A 14,304-nucleotide genomic window follows, 5' to 3' on the forward strand; every position below is an offset into this window, starting at 1 on the left:
CAGGAATAAGCATTCCGTTATACCACCCCAGCCAGGCAAAATACAGTCCAATTTTTTCACCAAAATATCGCCTACATGAAAAGGAAACACACACATTGTTTAAAGTTAAAAAGCATCCTGGGCTTTATCTATAATCACAGTAGCAGGATAGTCCTGATGCAGAACTACCACCATGAGCTTACGGTAAAATTATTGTTGTTCTACCAAAACGTTTTACTTCAGGCTAGCATAACATTCCAGCGAGACTAACTGCAGACTTGCCAGAATTTACTCTTTATCAGGATGTAACTTAAGCTCTCTGCAGTTTTCTCATCCTTGCAATGACTAAGTAGATGTACTACATTAACATTGTTAAATGTCGGGCGTTTTATTTGCACACACGGAGATAGAGAGATGGATACATACATGCACACACATAGACACAGGCACACAAAACATTTCTGGAAAGGGGCAAAGTTGGTATGATCTAAGTATTCCATGATAAAATGCATTTATGACAGATACTCATGCAATATGACATGTTTCAAAAGATTATTAGAGAAAACGAAGGACTGAAACCACAAGTTGAAGATTGAGCTTTAATTCTTCAAAACTTGGGTATCAGCTGCTAGAAGAGACGAAGTAGCAGTGATCAGAAAGTCAGTCGAGGATGGTATTTAACCAGCACAGAATTGTTCCATGGCACGTGTGTAGCTCCACAGCCTTCAGTGGAACAACACTGGGCACAGCAAGTGGTTATGACTGTCAGATCAGGAATAACCACTGACAGCAAGGAAAAATTAATTACTGGTATTCCATGTCAAAGACACGGGAAGTCTGAAACCCTAACATCAGAATTACTTAACTGCAGTTACATATATTTCTCTGCTTTGCATTTGAAGAACCGAATGCTACAGAAAAGCACAAGGAACGTGGCAGTACGGTTAAGGGACTGCTCCCAGCCCCTTCGTATCCCAGAAACAAGCTACTCTTCAAAGTACTAATACCTGATTAAATCGAGAGGTTGGTATTTGTACCACATTCCCCACCGTGCCCAACGCTCATATAAGAGGTGTCGGTGATTCTGAGCTCCGTGTGTCTTGATGGGATGTCTGCTTTTGTGGCTTCCCTGAAAAACAGAAAGAAATAGAAGTACATTATTAGGCCCTATGGAAAACACATAGATTTCTCAGGTATTTTTGAATATAATTTAAAACGGGGTGTTCACCATTTGTAATAAATAGGTTTCTTGTTAAGGACGCCTCCAGGATGTGTCATCTGGAGCTAACATGTAAGCCTGACAGAGATATACGTGCTTCTGCAATGGCCAGTTTCTCTAAGAACTAACATACTGGTACAGGACTATAAGGAACTACTCAGCTCTCCACACAGCTTCCAGTACGGTGTTTCACTAAGACATGCCTATGTGGATGCTTTCTCCTATTTCAATTTTTCAACCTTTTTCATGAGGTGTTTGCAGTATCTTTTTTTTCTCTCCCATAAGTTTTTGGGAATTTCTGGTATGTCGGCTTGGTTCTCTCCTAGAAATAGCGTAAGACTTCATTTAACTCCTGGTTAAAGTATAGAAAAACACGGTCTTTCTATGCTACCTATTCTACGAGCTGATGGAAACGACAGAAGTGGCATTCTTTTGAAGGTACAAAGGACTCACAGAGGCATTAAAAGCAAAACTCAGCATCAGTGTTACCCAAAAAGAGTCCTTCCAGGCCACGCCTGACATTTACAGACAGCCTGAAAGCACAGCCTCAGGCTCAGAGTCTAAAGGTAACACCCAGATTTGCTAGAACCGTCCTTAGCAGAATCTCTTGTATTGATAATTGTACGCCAGTTCTGTAGCAGGATCTCCTTTAGCTGAAATTCTTCCCTCCAAAGACCCCACCACTCAGTATGGGGAAGAAAATCTTTCAAACTGAAAACAAGACAAACCATTTCTTGGGAGGCGAGCAGAGTTCCCTGGAGCCGTACTTCAGAGTTAGCAACGAGACAGATTCTTGACCATGCTAGAGCCCTGTCATGTAGTCATTTTGATTTTTATAAGTTATTTGAAATCTTGAGCATTCCCCCCCGTGGACAGAACACTGCTGTTGCAACCTACTTACCCTCTGGTTGAAGAATGACTTAAAAACAAAGCTAACCGAAGCAGAGAGTCCAGTTCTGCTCCTTCCTCATCACAGCCAGCAAAGCAGCATACCAAAAACGTCAGCGCAGAACAGGACCTTTGCAACATCTAGGAACCCCCAGAACAGACCACCAACTTATTCTCAGTCACCTGGATAAAGCATTACCCACTATTGCAGATTTTACATCTTTTCCCCCGCCGCTGCTTCTTTCTACACTGTTTATTCACAGTGGAGTTCAAGTCTCAGCATTCCCACTGGGACTGAATTTTTACTCTCATTTGGTTGAGTGATGAAGAAAAAGAAAAAAAAAAAGAATTGAGAGTGTTCAACCACTAGCCCTTAGCACCAGTCAGTCCTCAATTATGGACTTCATTAACCATAACTGAAAGTGTGAAAGAGTGGCTGATGCCATAACAAAGGAACATGCACATCCCATGGATGTGACAGCGTGGTTTGGCAGCCAGACGAAGCTTCATGGGATGGGGGGTTTCTGGCCAGCTTCTCCCTGGAGTCGGTAATGCACAGCTGAAGTGTTAACAATCACGTTCAATTATTTATCTAAAATACTCGTTCTCTGTATTCCCACTCTTTTATTATTAATATCATATAAAAAAAATTACTCTTGGCACTTTGTAAAGCAGAGGTCAGTCCGCTGAAACAAGCAGACCAAGCCTCAATACTCAGCCCGAGCCACCACAGGGCTCACAGCTGCAGTTACCATGTTTTCAGCACGCAGTGACCGTCTGAAACCCCTCTAAGTGCAAACACAGGCTTTTCATCTACTTCACGGGTTTACTGTCCACCACAGATTTTAACCTACTGAAGAAGATACTGGCAAGTAGAAGTTATCCAGAAGTAGTCAGAAAAGACTAAATGGGAAATCATCAACCCATCCCCCTAACTGTGATCAAGTGCACAAGCTATTAGAAAAATAGAACATTTTTTTAGCCAGCAGGCAAAAATAATTTAATAAAACCAACTGGAAAAATTTGGAACGAGTGATATTCTCATTAAGAACTCCACAGGCAATGTCCAGTTTATAAAAGTAAAAGAAGAATTATAATATTCTAGTTCAGCAAGAAATGCTGCAGGAAGTTGCTATAATACATTATGCAAGAAAAACATTAAAAGTCAATATTAAAGTAAGAGCTATAAATAAAACAACTCTCAACAGATTACATAGCGAAATTAAAAGTTTTCAGGACAAAATTAAAAATAAAGTAGGATCTAAAAATATTAGTGCAAGCTTTAATCTAAATATAAATACGGAATTAACCAGGTTACCTCATGTGGCGGAAATGCTGCTTCATATGTTCCGTTATTTAGTAATCTATTAATACCTAAAAAGAAAAAAGTTTTAGTTCTGATATCAATTTTTTAATACACATTTCATTTCAAGCAGGGCAAATTTTCAAGTCACATGTTGAGAACGTAACCCAGTATGAGATGCTCAGGACGCTGCTAAGCCTGACAATAATCAATAGTCCCACCAACGGTTGGTGCAGGTCTTGCTGATCCCTCGAGGTCTCTGTTTCTGTCAAACTACAGCAACTTTGAGGGCCAGGGTCTGCAACTTTTCTCTCAGGGTTGGGTGCTCGTGCCAGATCAAGTGTGAGGAGAGAGTCACGCTCATGTTGCATTCACCAGAGCACATGATACAGATTTGATGGGTGACCAGATGATCTGATGTACACGGTATGGACAGACAGTCCTTGCGGCAGCGAAGCCCCCGCAGGGTTCAAAGCTGACCTGCCGTCATTTTTAAATGTAAACCAGCCGAAGGAGTTTGTATCAGAGCAGCGCTCTGCACCACGCTGGCTACAGCACTTTGGACCAGGTCCTAGAGTCTTCCCCAAACTGGATCTCTTGTATGACCAAAGCGCATTATAAAAAATAAGTAGTAAGTAACCACTAATAGTTATAACAAAAAGATTCAGTAGCTTCTAAGCGCACACCCGCAGCCAAGAGTTTCCCCAAGAAATACGTCTGATGGTTTTCAGATTTGTTCATTCCAAAAAACAAATCAAGCCAGACTAATCTCGTCATGAAATTGCCATCAACTTCCAAGGCGTTCGATCTGAACCCTTGTTTTCTGTGTTTGTCTCAGTACTGCTTTTCTTCAGAAACTCAAGCAACAGCTTCCTGTGATTTCTACGACCTTCCTAAGAATAAGGTTTTAATATGTCCCTCTATATTAAACTCTGAATGTAATTCCTCCAAAGAAAATAGGAAATTGTACGAAAATCCCCTGTTCATTGCAAACGAAAATGAATAGTTAGACTTTCTAAAAAATAATTACAATACTGCAGTAGGAGTGTTGATATAAACTGAATTTAGTCTTTGGCTCAGCTGTCTCTGAGCTACATGAAGACCTCATATAAGTGAAGCGTAGCTCAGGCTGATTCTGCTGGACTAGAACTGCTGGGTTGTAGCAGAACGGTTAGGCCCAGTCCTAGGAAACACTCGGCAGTTTTCTCGGGTATATAGTATCTTTACTGATCACATGAACTTATAATAATTGCTCCAATTTGTCTTAAAGAATGAGAGACTATGTGAAAAATATTGCCAATTTTCACCGAGTTATTTAAGAAAATAATTGATGTGACATTCCTTCAGCTTTGCTAGCGAATAAGAAGATTTCTAGGAATGGCAAAATCAACTGAGTTTACTCACACGATACTTCTACATCTTTATAGCCTCAGGTTAGGAAAAAAAACCACAGCACGCTCACCCATTTTGGATTTTCCATCTTCATACTTAGTTCTCTGTAGCATGTGATGCACGATTCTGCTTCTTGTGGAATTGCTGAAGAAGCTGTCTTTGTTGTTTATCGTAAAACTATTAAAATAATGAACGCCTTTTAGTATTCAAAACAACGCACGGGTAATGAAACATAGCTGCTCAAATGTTCTCTTCTTACAGGGATTTACTGGATCTTTACCCTCCTTGGTTACTGCACAAGATACAAGATTTTACATCCCTAGAACATCTCCTCAGGCCCAAGAAATTTATCATCATCACAGATTACTGCTGGGAATACAAAGTGACTAAAACTAAATCCTAAAATATCCTGCTATCCAGGTAACTTCTGTTCTGGATATAATTAATTTAAAAAAGATCTTCAGTAGCAGTGGTTGTCTCAAATTCAAGTTACTTATGAGATGGTACTACTAGAACTACTATTTAGAAAAAAAACCCTATAAAGTATCTCCCTGCCTTGGACACTTGACACTAGCAGCTCCACGAGCACTTTCCCTCGGAGGCTCCTGGGATGGAGCCAAATAAAGCATCCTTTCCCAGATGGCTCTGGATTCCAGACACGAGAAATCTGACATGCAGCTTTTGCCTACGGGCTGTGCCAAAAGCGACACTATTAACAGTTCACAACGTCAGCGGAGCCGCCTGAGAGGTAACACCAAAGCCAAGGGACTGATCCAGTGCAATACAGGCAATCACCGGCAAAAAAGTTTGAGCTTATAATGCAATTCTCTGTCTTTCCAGGATAAAGGCAGAATCTACTGGCATAGCTTCTTTACTGAGAAGAAATAATCCCTGTGTAGTCTAGTTTATACTTCTACTTTAAATGAACATTTCTCTCCTAAAAGAATTACCACAAAATACTTCAAAAATGACGAAAACAGCCACAGTTTTAAAACCTAACTTTCTGGGTGCTGAAAAGGTTTATAGCACATTTACCTACATCACCATCAACACGCTGATTTGAACATATATAGATTTTACTTGGTATATATACAATTTCAGAGACAAAAGCATTTAAAAAATGCAGATCTGGTAAAAAAGAAAAAAAAAATCACCACTGGTTTTAGCTTGCCTCCAAGCCCTCCCAGTGTCAACAGCTGCCTCAGGTTTTGCTTAAGTAAAATTCATAGTTAAGCGAGCAAACTTGAGCAGGTAGTTGCATTTTGTAATGCAATGGAAAGAAAAACATCTAAACCAAAAAGGCCGTGTTCATTCTTCAGTCGAATTTCTACCTCTATTACTGAGTGACCATCAAATAGCAAGCAACAGAGAGTAGATTTTTAGCTCTAAGAGAAAACCCGCAGAAGATACCAGATATGATACTGGGTATTTGCCAGTGACCATCTGCTAACGGCTGCCTCGATGGCGCTGGCTTAGAAGAAGTGAGAAAATAAAAACCACTTGCGATCTCTGCCGCTGCCTTTCCCGTCCAGCACTTACTGGTGTATGCGTGCCCGGCTAAAGGGTGCTGTGTAGCAATCTGTTTCTTCCAGGTCAGGGAGGGCCTCTTTATCCAGCTTCATCGGATTTCTGGGCAACCAACTTTTCAGCTCTCTCATGTTCCTCTGCAAACTGAGACAGGAGGAAAGCAGATTTACACGCTCTCACCTGCTTGTTACCTCTATCTCCAACAACGCACGTTTAGCGACAGCGAACTAGGAAAGCAGGGAATTTCCACACTAAGGAACTAAAAGAAAATAAGGCACTAAAGAGTAAAACAAACAGTATTTATTTGTGTTCTATCTTGCACACTTCACTCCAGCACAACTCATCCTAAACTAGTGGGATTATGGATTGAGATGGGACTGCGGTACTGAGTCTGGGGAAAATCATTCTCCAAGGTAGTCCATCTCGCAGACTGTGGATGCTTTAGTCCAGAACACATCTAATTGCTTTCTCTAGCCCCACCAGACAGGGCTGGTGTAACTCTTCCTTCCCCCCTTGCCTGCAAACTCGGAAACTGAAGTTCATAACAGCTGAAAGCAAACACAAGACTGCTCAGGATCAAATTTTCATTTCTGATTTCAATAAAGTCTCCCCCTGCAAAATTTTCCTCAAAATGGTATACATCAAATAAAAGGAGGGTATGTCACACAGAGGTGGTTCTACAATATCCAGACAAACCAAGCTAGGTTTGGCTTCCTGCAGTTTCGTAAAAATTTTTTTCATATTCAACTGCAATGAAATTTGGGTGTTTAAGGAGCTGGTCTCATACTAAAGGGGTGCTATAACACCATAAACATATCAGGGATGCAGAAGATGTCTAAATTTTGGAAGAACATTTCCTGAACAATATTTTTTTCCAGTGGGAGGTGGGGCTTACTCAATGAGTATGTATGCAGACATATCAAGCATACATATCTCATACCCATAAAAAATGTCGAGCTAAGTATGAGAGTTTTTTTTTAATTTGAGGCGAATACTTAATTGCCTGTGCTAAGCAGAAGCACAGCTATCCATTTCATAATTAAGAATAATAAGTGATGACACAGTAAGTTGCTCTCAGGCTTCTCTTCAATGAGGAAATTATGCAGATGCATCAGGGAACAGAAAAACAATGCACCTGATCTCAGATATTTTTTCATTAAATTCTTTTAAAATTGGTTACGTGAAAAGTCTTGATCACTTCCCCCCCCAAAAAACATTGATCTTAAGGACTGCGATAAAATTATTTCCAGAGTGTGGCCTTATGAATAGAATTCAAGCTTCACAGGATTAAGTAGAACCATTAAGGGTTTTTTTTACGGTATGTAGATAAAGAGAGATAGCACAGAGATATCCCAGGTAAGACAGACAGTATACTCCCAAGCATCACATTTCTTGTCTGTCCTTTCATTCGTGCTCCTAATAACCTTTTGAGGGCTTTTTAAAGGACATTTATAGATGTGTATCTCCACCATAAAAGCACGTCTGTAAATCCAGAGAAGTGGACATGTCTCAGCAGGGCTCTACTAGTGGTACCTCATATTCTTACACTAGAGATGCTCTATAGCCTTACAGTTTTACCTTGGATATACATGGATTTTAATAGAGTTCTTCATAGTAGCTCTTGTGAACTCCTCTTAACAACTTAGAAATATTAATGAGATTTGATAAACTACAGAAAAGCAGTTACATTCGGAGGGTTGTAAGACACAAAAAATGATGCCAGTAGCAGAAGTTAAAACGATGAGATGGAGATGTCAGCAATTTTAGAGTTAGCTTTCATTTTTAGATGTAGCTTCTTTTTTCACACTATTGCTTCGCGCACTGAATTATATGAAAAAAATTCAGAAAAATATTGTCAAAGTAAATCACAGGTAAAAGCATTTATCTCAAATGAAAAATCAACACAAAATATGATGATGACTTGGCTCACAGGTACTGTGCTACTTCAGTTGCACATTTCAGACATCTGTCCTTCTAAATAAGGACAATAAATGTATTTAATATCTAGGACTCGGCAGATGGATTACAGACGAAATGAGACAATTTTGCAGTAAAGCTTGTTGATTTTGCCTTTCGTTACAGAGCACATCACTTACATTTTTCATAACGCACACTAAAATGGAGCAAGCATGAGAATGACTGGGAAGAGGAAAAACGCAGTTGTAAATTTATGTTACAGATTGTTTTACTTCAATATATTTTATCTGCTTATGTGTTTAAAGTTTTCTCTCTGCACCATTCAACAGCGCTTTGCCTGTTTTTGTTAGCTGATTATCTTGCAAACTGATGTCATGAGACTTCTTAAATTCTTCCTGAAAAATTATGAGAGCTCTTCATCATCTAAAGTAACAGCAGGAGAACCTAAATCAAATCTATTCTCATCTCGAGATCCATCTCGAGAAAACCCACAATAGAAAACTCTTCCTGGAGATTTCCCTCATGTCAAAATTTTCATATCTTTTCCTTAGGTAATTAGGATTTACGAGTCATGATTATATTTGACTGGAGCAACGGGGTGCAATCACAGCTCAGTGCCGCCCTTCTCGCTCCCGAGCTCCCCCCCAGGCTCCCTTCCCTTGCTGCTGTGGCCTCTTGCACCCTTCTCCTGGCTGACAGAAGCAGCAACCGCAGCAGCAGCCGTAGGTGAGGTTTGCATGGGTCTGCTTCCCAGAGAGTTACACAGCTTTCACCCTACAGATTATTCTGTCAGCACCCCAAAATCACAAGAGCCTTCGGTGTGTGGCATTGATTTAGTCCTGACTGCAGAACACACACGAGAGAAGCTACCTGTGCACGTCTAAGGCACCAGCTGACTACCAGAAGTGGAGACATACCCTCGAAAGCATCCCTCACGCTAAAGAAAAACGCCTTGGTAACAGCAGATATGACTGCAGAGATAGCTCCAGTATTAGATCTCTGCTAAGAGGATGAGACCTTTTATTTTTCCTGGCACAAGCACTTCTGCAATTCTAAAATAAGAACGGGCGAAGCTGCATCTTCTTACAGATGAATATTTTAACACTTTGAGAGCTAACATATTTGGAGTTTTCAGGAAAATAATCTAATTTTCCAAGGTTCCTGGATAAATTTACAACTGCGAATGGATTTTCTTTAGCAGGGTGACTATCTGACAAAATTAGAAGCTACACATCACCCACTAACCTGCCCATGGTTTTGCTCCTCCAGTCAGTGTAATAACATTTTTTCCTGAAAGAACAGCAAAAATCAGCTGAGAATAATCAAGTAGGAGACAGTTGAAAGGGGCATATACATTAAAAAAGAACACTGGACATTTAAAAACATTTTCATAGGCAGAAAGGTGAAAAACACAAAAAGGCAACTGAAATAGAGTAAGTCATTAAAATGCTGCAATTTCACATATTTTCTAAATCTAAATTTGCTTCTGAGTCAAAATTAAATTTTAGATTTGTCACTAATATAATTTCAAATCAATAATTCATTCATAAGACACCCATCAGGCAGGGTTCGATGGTGTCCTGGTACTCATTTCACGCGGCCTTTCTTGGCTTTTATTTCATGAACTCATTTCAGAAGAATTAACCTGCTGTTAAATGCCTTAAGCACTCTGTGCACTGAATACCATTAAACACTGTCTTCATTCTCTGAAATGACACACCACTCCTTCCCACAACATCCTGCATCCAACTACAGATCAATACAGGGCTCTAAAGCATCTAGGTGTAAAAACTCACCACAGCAAACTGCTTTTACATGAAGAGCTCTTTTCTCTCCACCCTCCACCTGCCACAGCAACTTGGAGAAGCATCTCCAGGAATTCCCAGTAAAGCCTTCAGAGAACAGTCACTCTGAAACCCTACAGAAACATATCTGCCCCAGTCTAACACTTTACACCTCTAGTTTCATTTCTTCAGGTTTTTTTCCTGGCCTCCTCCTAGCATTTCATGCCACATTTCAAGTACACCTCCAACCGTGTAATAATATAATGAACAGACAGGACTTTCAAATAAAGTAGCATTGCAAATGCCAGCCTTATATTTCAGTGATTATCTGTGTAGAAACTAAAATGGTGAACAACTCAAACCACTGCTAAATCCTAACTTCATTTTGTGACTTCGCGTATCAAAAGCAAGAAAGAACTATTTTGGAGTGGGAATTTGCATTGTTTACATGCGTGTGCGTACACATATGCAAACACTTCTATATTTAAAATGTTGACAAGTATTATTCAAACTAGAGAAGCTCAAATGGCACTGTAATAATGCTCTCAAACATATGGAACATGACTGTTGCAGAAACCTTTTTTTTTATGGAAATGGCTTTGAAGGCTTAATGGGACGATGAGGAAACTCAGCATAGAACTGGCTATTTGTAGCGAGTTTTGAGCAAAGGATGCTTCACAATGACTATTTCTGGCTTAGGATCAATGCAAGACAGACACATTCGGAGAGCTGAAATCAGCAGGGACATGAAAGAGAGAGCTCTTGGCAATCCAAGTGAGAAAGGAGTGCTGTAAGGGTATTCTCCACAAGCCGCACAGCTTTGGCATCCAAAGCTTTAACTCCTGATGAGGCTTACAGCACAATACATGCTCTTCTCTCTGAAAGAACATTATTAATCAATTTGAAAAGGGGTGTTTTCTCCTTTATTATTGCAGGAGATACTAAATTGTCCTACAAAGAAGTTTCAAATATTTATTGCAAAAGCATATGATAGAATTTGTTTAGCACATAGGCAAGGGACTCAGTTTAGTTTGATATTCTGAAAAGGAAAGCTAGAAGACATCAGGGTATCCTATTTTCTCCAAACTACACCACTCGGTGTTGCATTGGAGACATGGAAGATATCAGCTATCGCGGTCGTTTCACTTGCCTTTAGGTAAGACTTCAGAAATACCCTAAAATCATGGGGAATATTTGAGCTCAGCTGGAGAATACCTGAAGCTCTGCCAGGGACATCCAAAACAATGCCAGAACTATTAACATTATTTTCTAAAGACATATGCTCAGTTGGACTTGAAAGGTAAGCTTGAAAACAAGCACCACAGGCAAAAGGGACAGGAACTGCACCTCTCTCTGGTTCTCCCCCTCCAAACACCTCACTAAATTAAATACAAACATGCCTGGCCACAAGGCAGCAAAGACAGCATTTAGCCTTAAGGTAAGTAATGAAGTTTTAATATTAAGTGTTAAATGACGAGTTTCTTCAAACAGTTTGCACACTACCTGAACGGCATCCTGATGTTCATTCTTTCAGCGTATTTGCACAGCGTCTCCCACGGACAGTGAATTTTAACAAACATGATATCACTGTTTGTAACAGCTGGCTGTAAAGAGCAGTAACAAATAAATACACATAAATAAGTCAAAATTCCATGGCATTCACTTTTCTAAAAGCAGACTTCAGGGTCAAACTCCATTTTAAGGCCAGAACTGGCCATGCAAGGTCTGAAAACACCGTGGTTATTTTTTTCCTTCCAAACCCTGTAATATCTAGTAACTGTCAAAAGGAATCAGTAGGACAGATCTTTGCCCGTAAACACAGCAGAAGTGGAGAAAGGCTTTTTGCAGCATTTTTTGACATGGAATAAATGGATTACTTTTAAGTCTCCTCCAAATCATCTTGCATGAGCAGTCTGAAGACCATTCTGTGTGCCTCCCTTTTAGGGAGAGGAGTGCTCAGCTGCTAGAGACAGAGCAACAGCTGAGAGGAGGCTGCAGGTCCCGCTCTGCCAGAACGGGAACTCCAGGGAACGGTGAAGCCCTTGCGCTATCTGCTATGAACTTCTAAATGTCATCCCTGTAGGAACTGAGGGTTTTATAAAATTATAAGGAACACACTCTACAGAAATGTTTTACATCGCTAATTTATTTGTACAGAAGACAAGAGTTTCGGCATTATAGGTTCCTGTATTTATCTTCGGAACACTTCAGTTCCACACCCTTCTCCCAGATATATTTGCTGGTTTTTTTATTAAGTAAATATTTTGATAGAGCTGCATACAATTAAAGCCTCCCAAAAACTTGAGCAATGCAAGATTTGGTAAGGAAAAGAAAATTTCGTTAGAGAGTTAGTAAAATTTAAAATGTTCACAATTTTACCTATCAGTTTCATAAAGTCATATTACAATTCAGTAATACTACTTCTAGGATTTTCTTTTCTCAAATAATGTGGACAATTAATAGACAATTTAAAACACTAAAATATCTACAATTATGATGTTATAAACCCAAATTTTTTCAGAAGGGTCAGTACTTTGGAACTGACTCCAGCTGAGCTTGCTCTGATTTTAGTAAGTATTTCCAAATCCATTCATTTTTTTCTACTATTCTCCAAACAATTTTTAAGAGTCTTAAACCCAAATTTCAAACGACTGTCAGGATGGTTATTTGTGAATATTCAACATGCTCCCTTGTCAGCTAGAACTTGCAAGGGCTTCGAAACATTTAATAGCTCGTTGCTTTAACACAGAGCGTGTGAGCTAATTCTGGTGAGTTGAAAAGTAAAAATCTTGATGACAGACACATAAATTATAGGAGCTTACTTCAGGACACACTAAATATATGCCTGTTGTAGAAGTAATTCACAAAAAAACAAAAAACCAAGGCTGTTTTCCTGCCTTTTTCTATTAATACTGTCATTACCAACAGCTGAATCACAACAGCAGCTATTTACCCTGTTTGTGAAACAGTTCTAGAGGGACAAATAAAGACATTTGCCCATCATTTCACAGAAGGAAAACTTGAAATTCCTGACTATCCACCACACTTCACTACCACAGAGCAGGGAAGGAAAAAATAAAATGCGAGCAAACCCACAATTCCCTATACTTTATTTGCAAAAGCACACTTTGTTTTTATATTTACTTAGAAGACTGATTGTGAGCACACAGACATTAATTAATCCCTATGATACCAGCAACTGTATTAGGAGCCTTGAAGAGATACTAACTCGGAATTTTGGGAAAACAAGTGACAATAGATTGGAATCAAGGCAAGAAAAATATACCAGAAAAAAAAATTCAAACTCAAAAGGTTTTAAATGTTTTAGTTAGATACAAAAGGAACAGGATGAGCTACTGAAGCTTCTTGCGGTTTGCGAGCACAAGGGGCTGGAAGCTTTCCCTCTGCACTGCACTAGACCTGCTCTGATTCAAAAGGGATTATAGTTTGGCGGGCACACGCGTGCGTGTGTACGTGTACAAGCAGGCATCCCCAAACCACGATAAACACGCTATCAGACCACTGTTATCATTAATTTAACAGCATTAACAAAGCCTGGCTGGACAGGCTTGCCAGATTGCCAGGAATCATTCATAAATCCAATAAAGGCTGATGTATCATCAAGGGTTTTTCGTATCACGTAAGGCACAAGACTCACCTCTCGTTCTAACATCAACCCTTCTGCTCTCAAATTCTTCTCAAATGTGCTTCTTTTTTCTACCTGTGGACTTGACTTTTTGTAGACCAAGATGTAATCGATGCGTTTTTTGCCGTCTTTGAAGAAGAGGCCTGATGACGCCATGGCATCAGCCTGGAGAAGATAAAATAAAAACACGCTGAATGTGGGTTTCACAAAGATGCAGAGCCCCACCATGAACTCCATGTAACAACGCAGCATTTCCTAAAGCATGGAAATGTCCACATCTCCACAGGAGGATTATAAAGAACAAGATAGAAGAACAGGCAGTTCATGTGAACCAGTTGCTTGGGATTTCAAATTCACAGGAACAAAACAAAATAAAATAGCTCCAAAAGCCCCATATTCTAGCTATTTCTTTCAGCTGTGGAAACACCATAAAATTATTGTATGGTATATATAAACTTCGGTTAATCCTTACTTTTCAGTAGGAATTAACAAAATTTAAAGACAAATAAATTAAACCAAGTTTCCCAGCTTTGTACCCACGCAAATTTGATAGAAAAACATACTTCTATTTTCTGCAAAAGAGAAATAGATCTGAAAAATTAAAAAAGAAGCGCTGATGACAGGATCATTTTCCTGGATGTTCCTGCTG

The 14,304-nt window shown here is 39.6% G+C and overlaps 1 protein-coding gene across 1 annotated transcript in view; it reads right to left on the reverse strand.

Moving 5' to 3' along the window:
* ANO3 (anoctamin 3) overlaps positions 1-14,304 on the reverse strand; it is a gene marked incomplete at its 5' end in the record, with an annotated part of 36,759 nt that overhangs the window by 10,627 nt on the left and 11,828 nt on the right. The window contains 8 exons of the mRNA XM_010139241.1: positions 3-71; positions 987-1,108; positions 3,405-3,460; positions 4,852-4,958; positions 6,321-6,452; positions 9,471-9,515; positions 11,513-11,613; positions 13,668-13,820. Coding sequence (XP_010137543.1) covers positions 3-71; positions 987-1,108; positions 3,405-3,460; positions 4,852-4,958; positions 6,321-6,452; positions 9,471-9,515; positions 11,513-11,613; positions 13,668-13,820 — 785 coding nt within the window. The remainder of the gene's footprint in view (positions 1-2; positions 72-986; positions 1,109-3,404; positions 3,461-4,851; positions 4,959-6,320; positions 6,453-9,470; positions 9,516-11,512; positions 11,614-13,667; positions 13,821-14,304) is intronic.

Source organism: Buceros rhinoceros, unplaced genomic scaffold (assembly GCF_000710305.1).
Source record: "Buceros rhinoceros silvestris isolate BGI_N320 unplaced genomic scaffold, ASM71030v1 scaffold4057, whole genome shotgun sequence".
NCBI classification, from domain to species: domain Eukaryota; kingdom Metazoa; phylum Chordata; class Aves; order Bucerotiformes; family Bucerotidae; genus Buceros; species Buceros rhinoceros.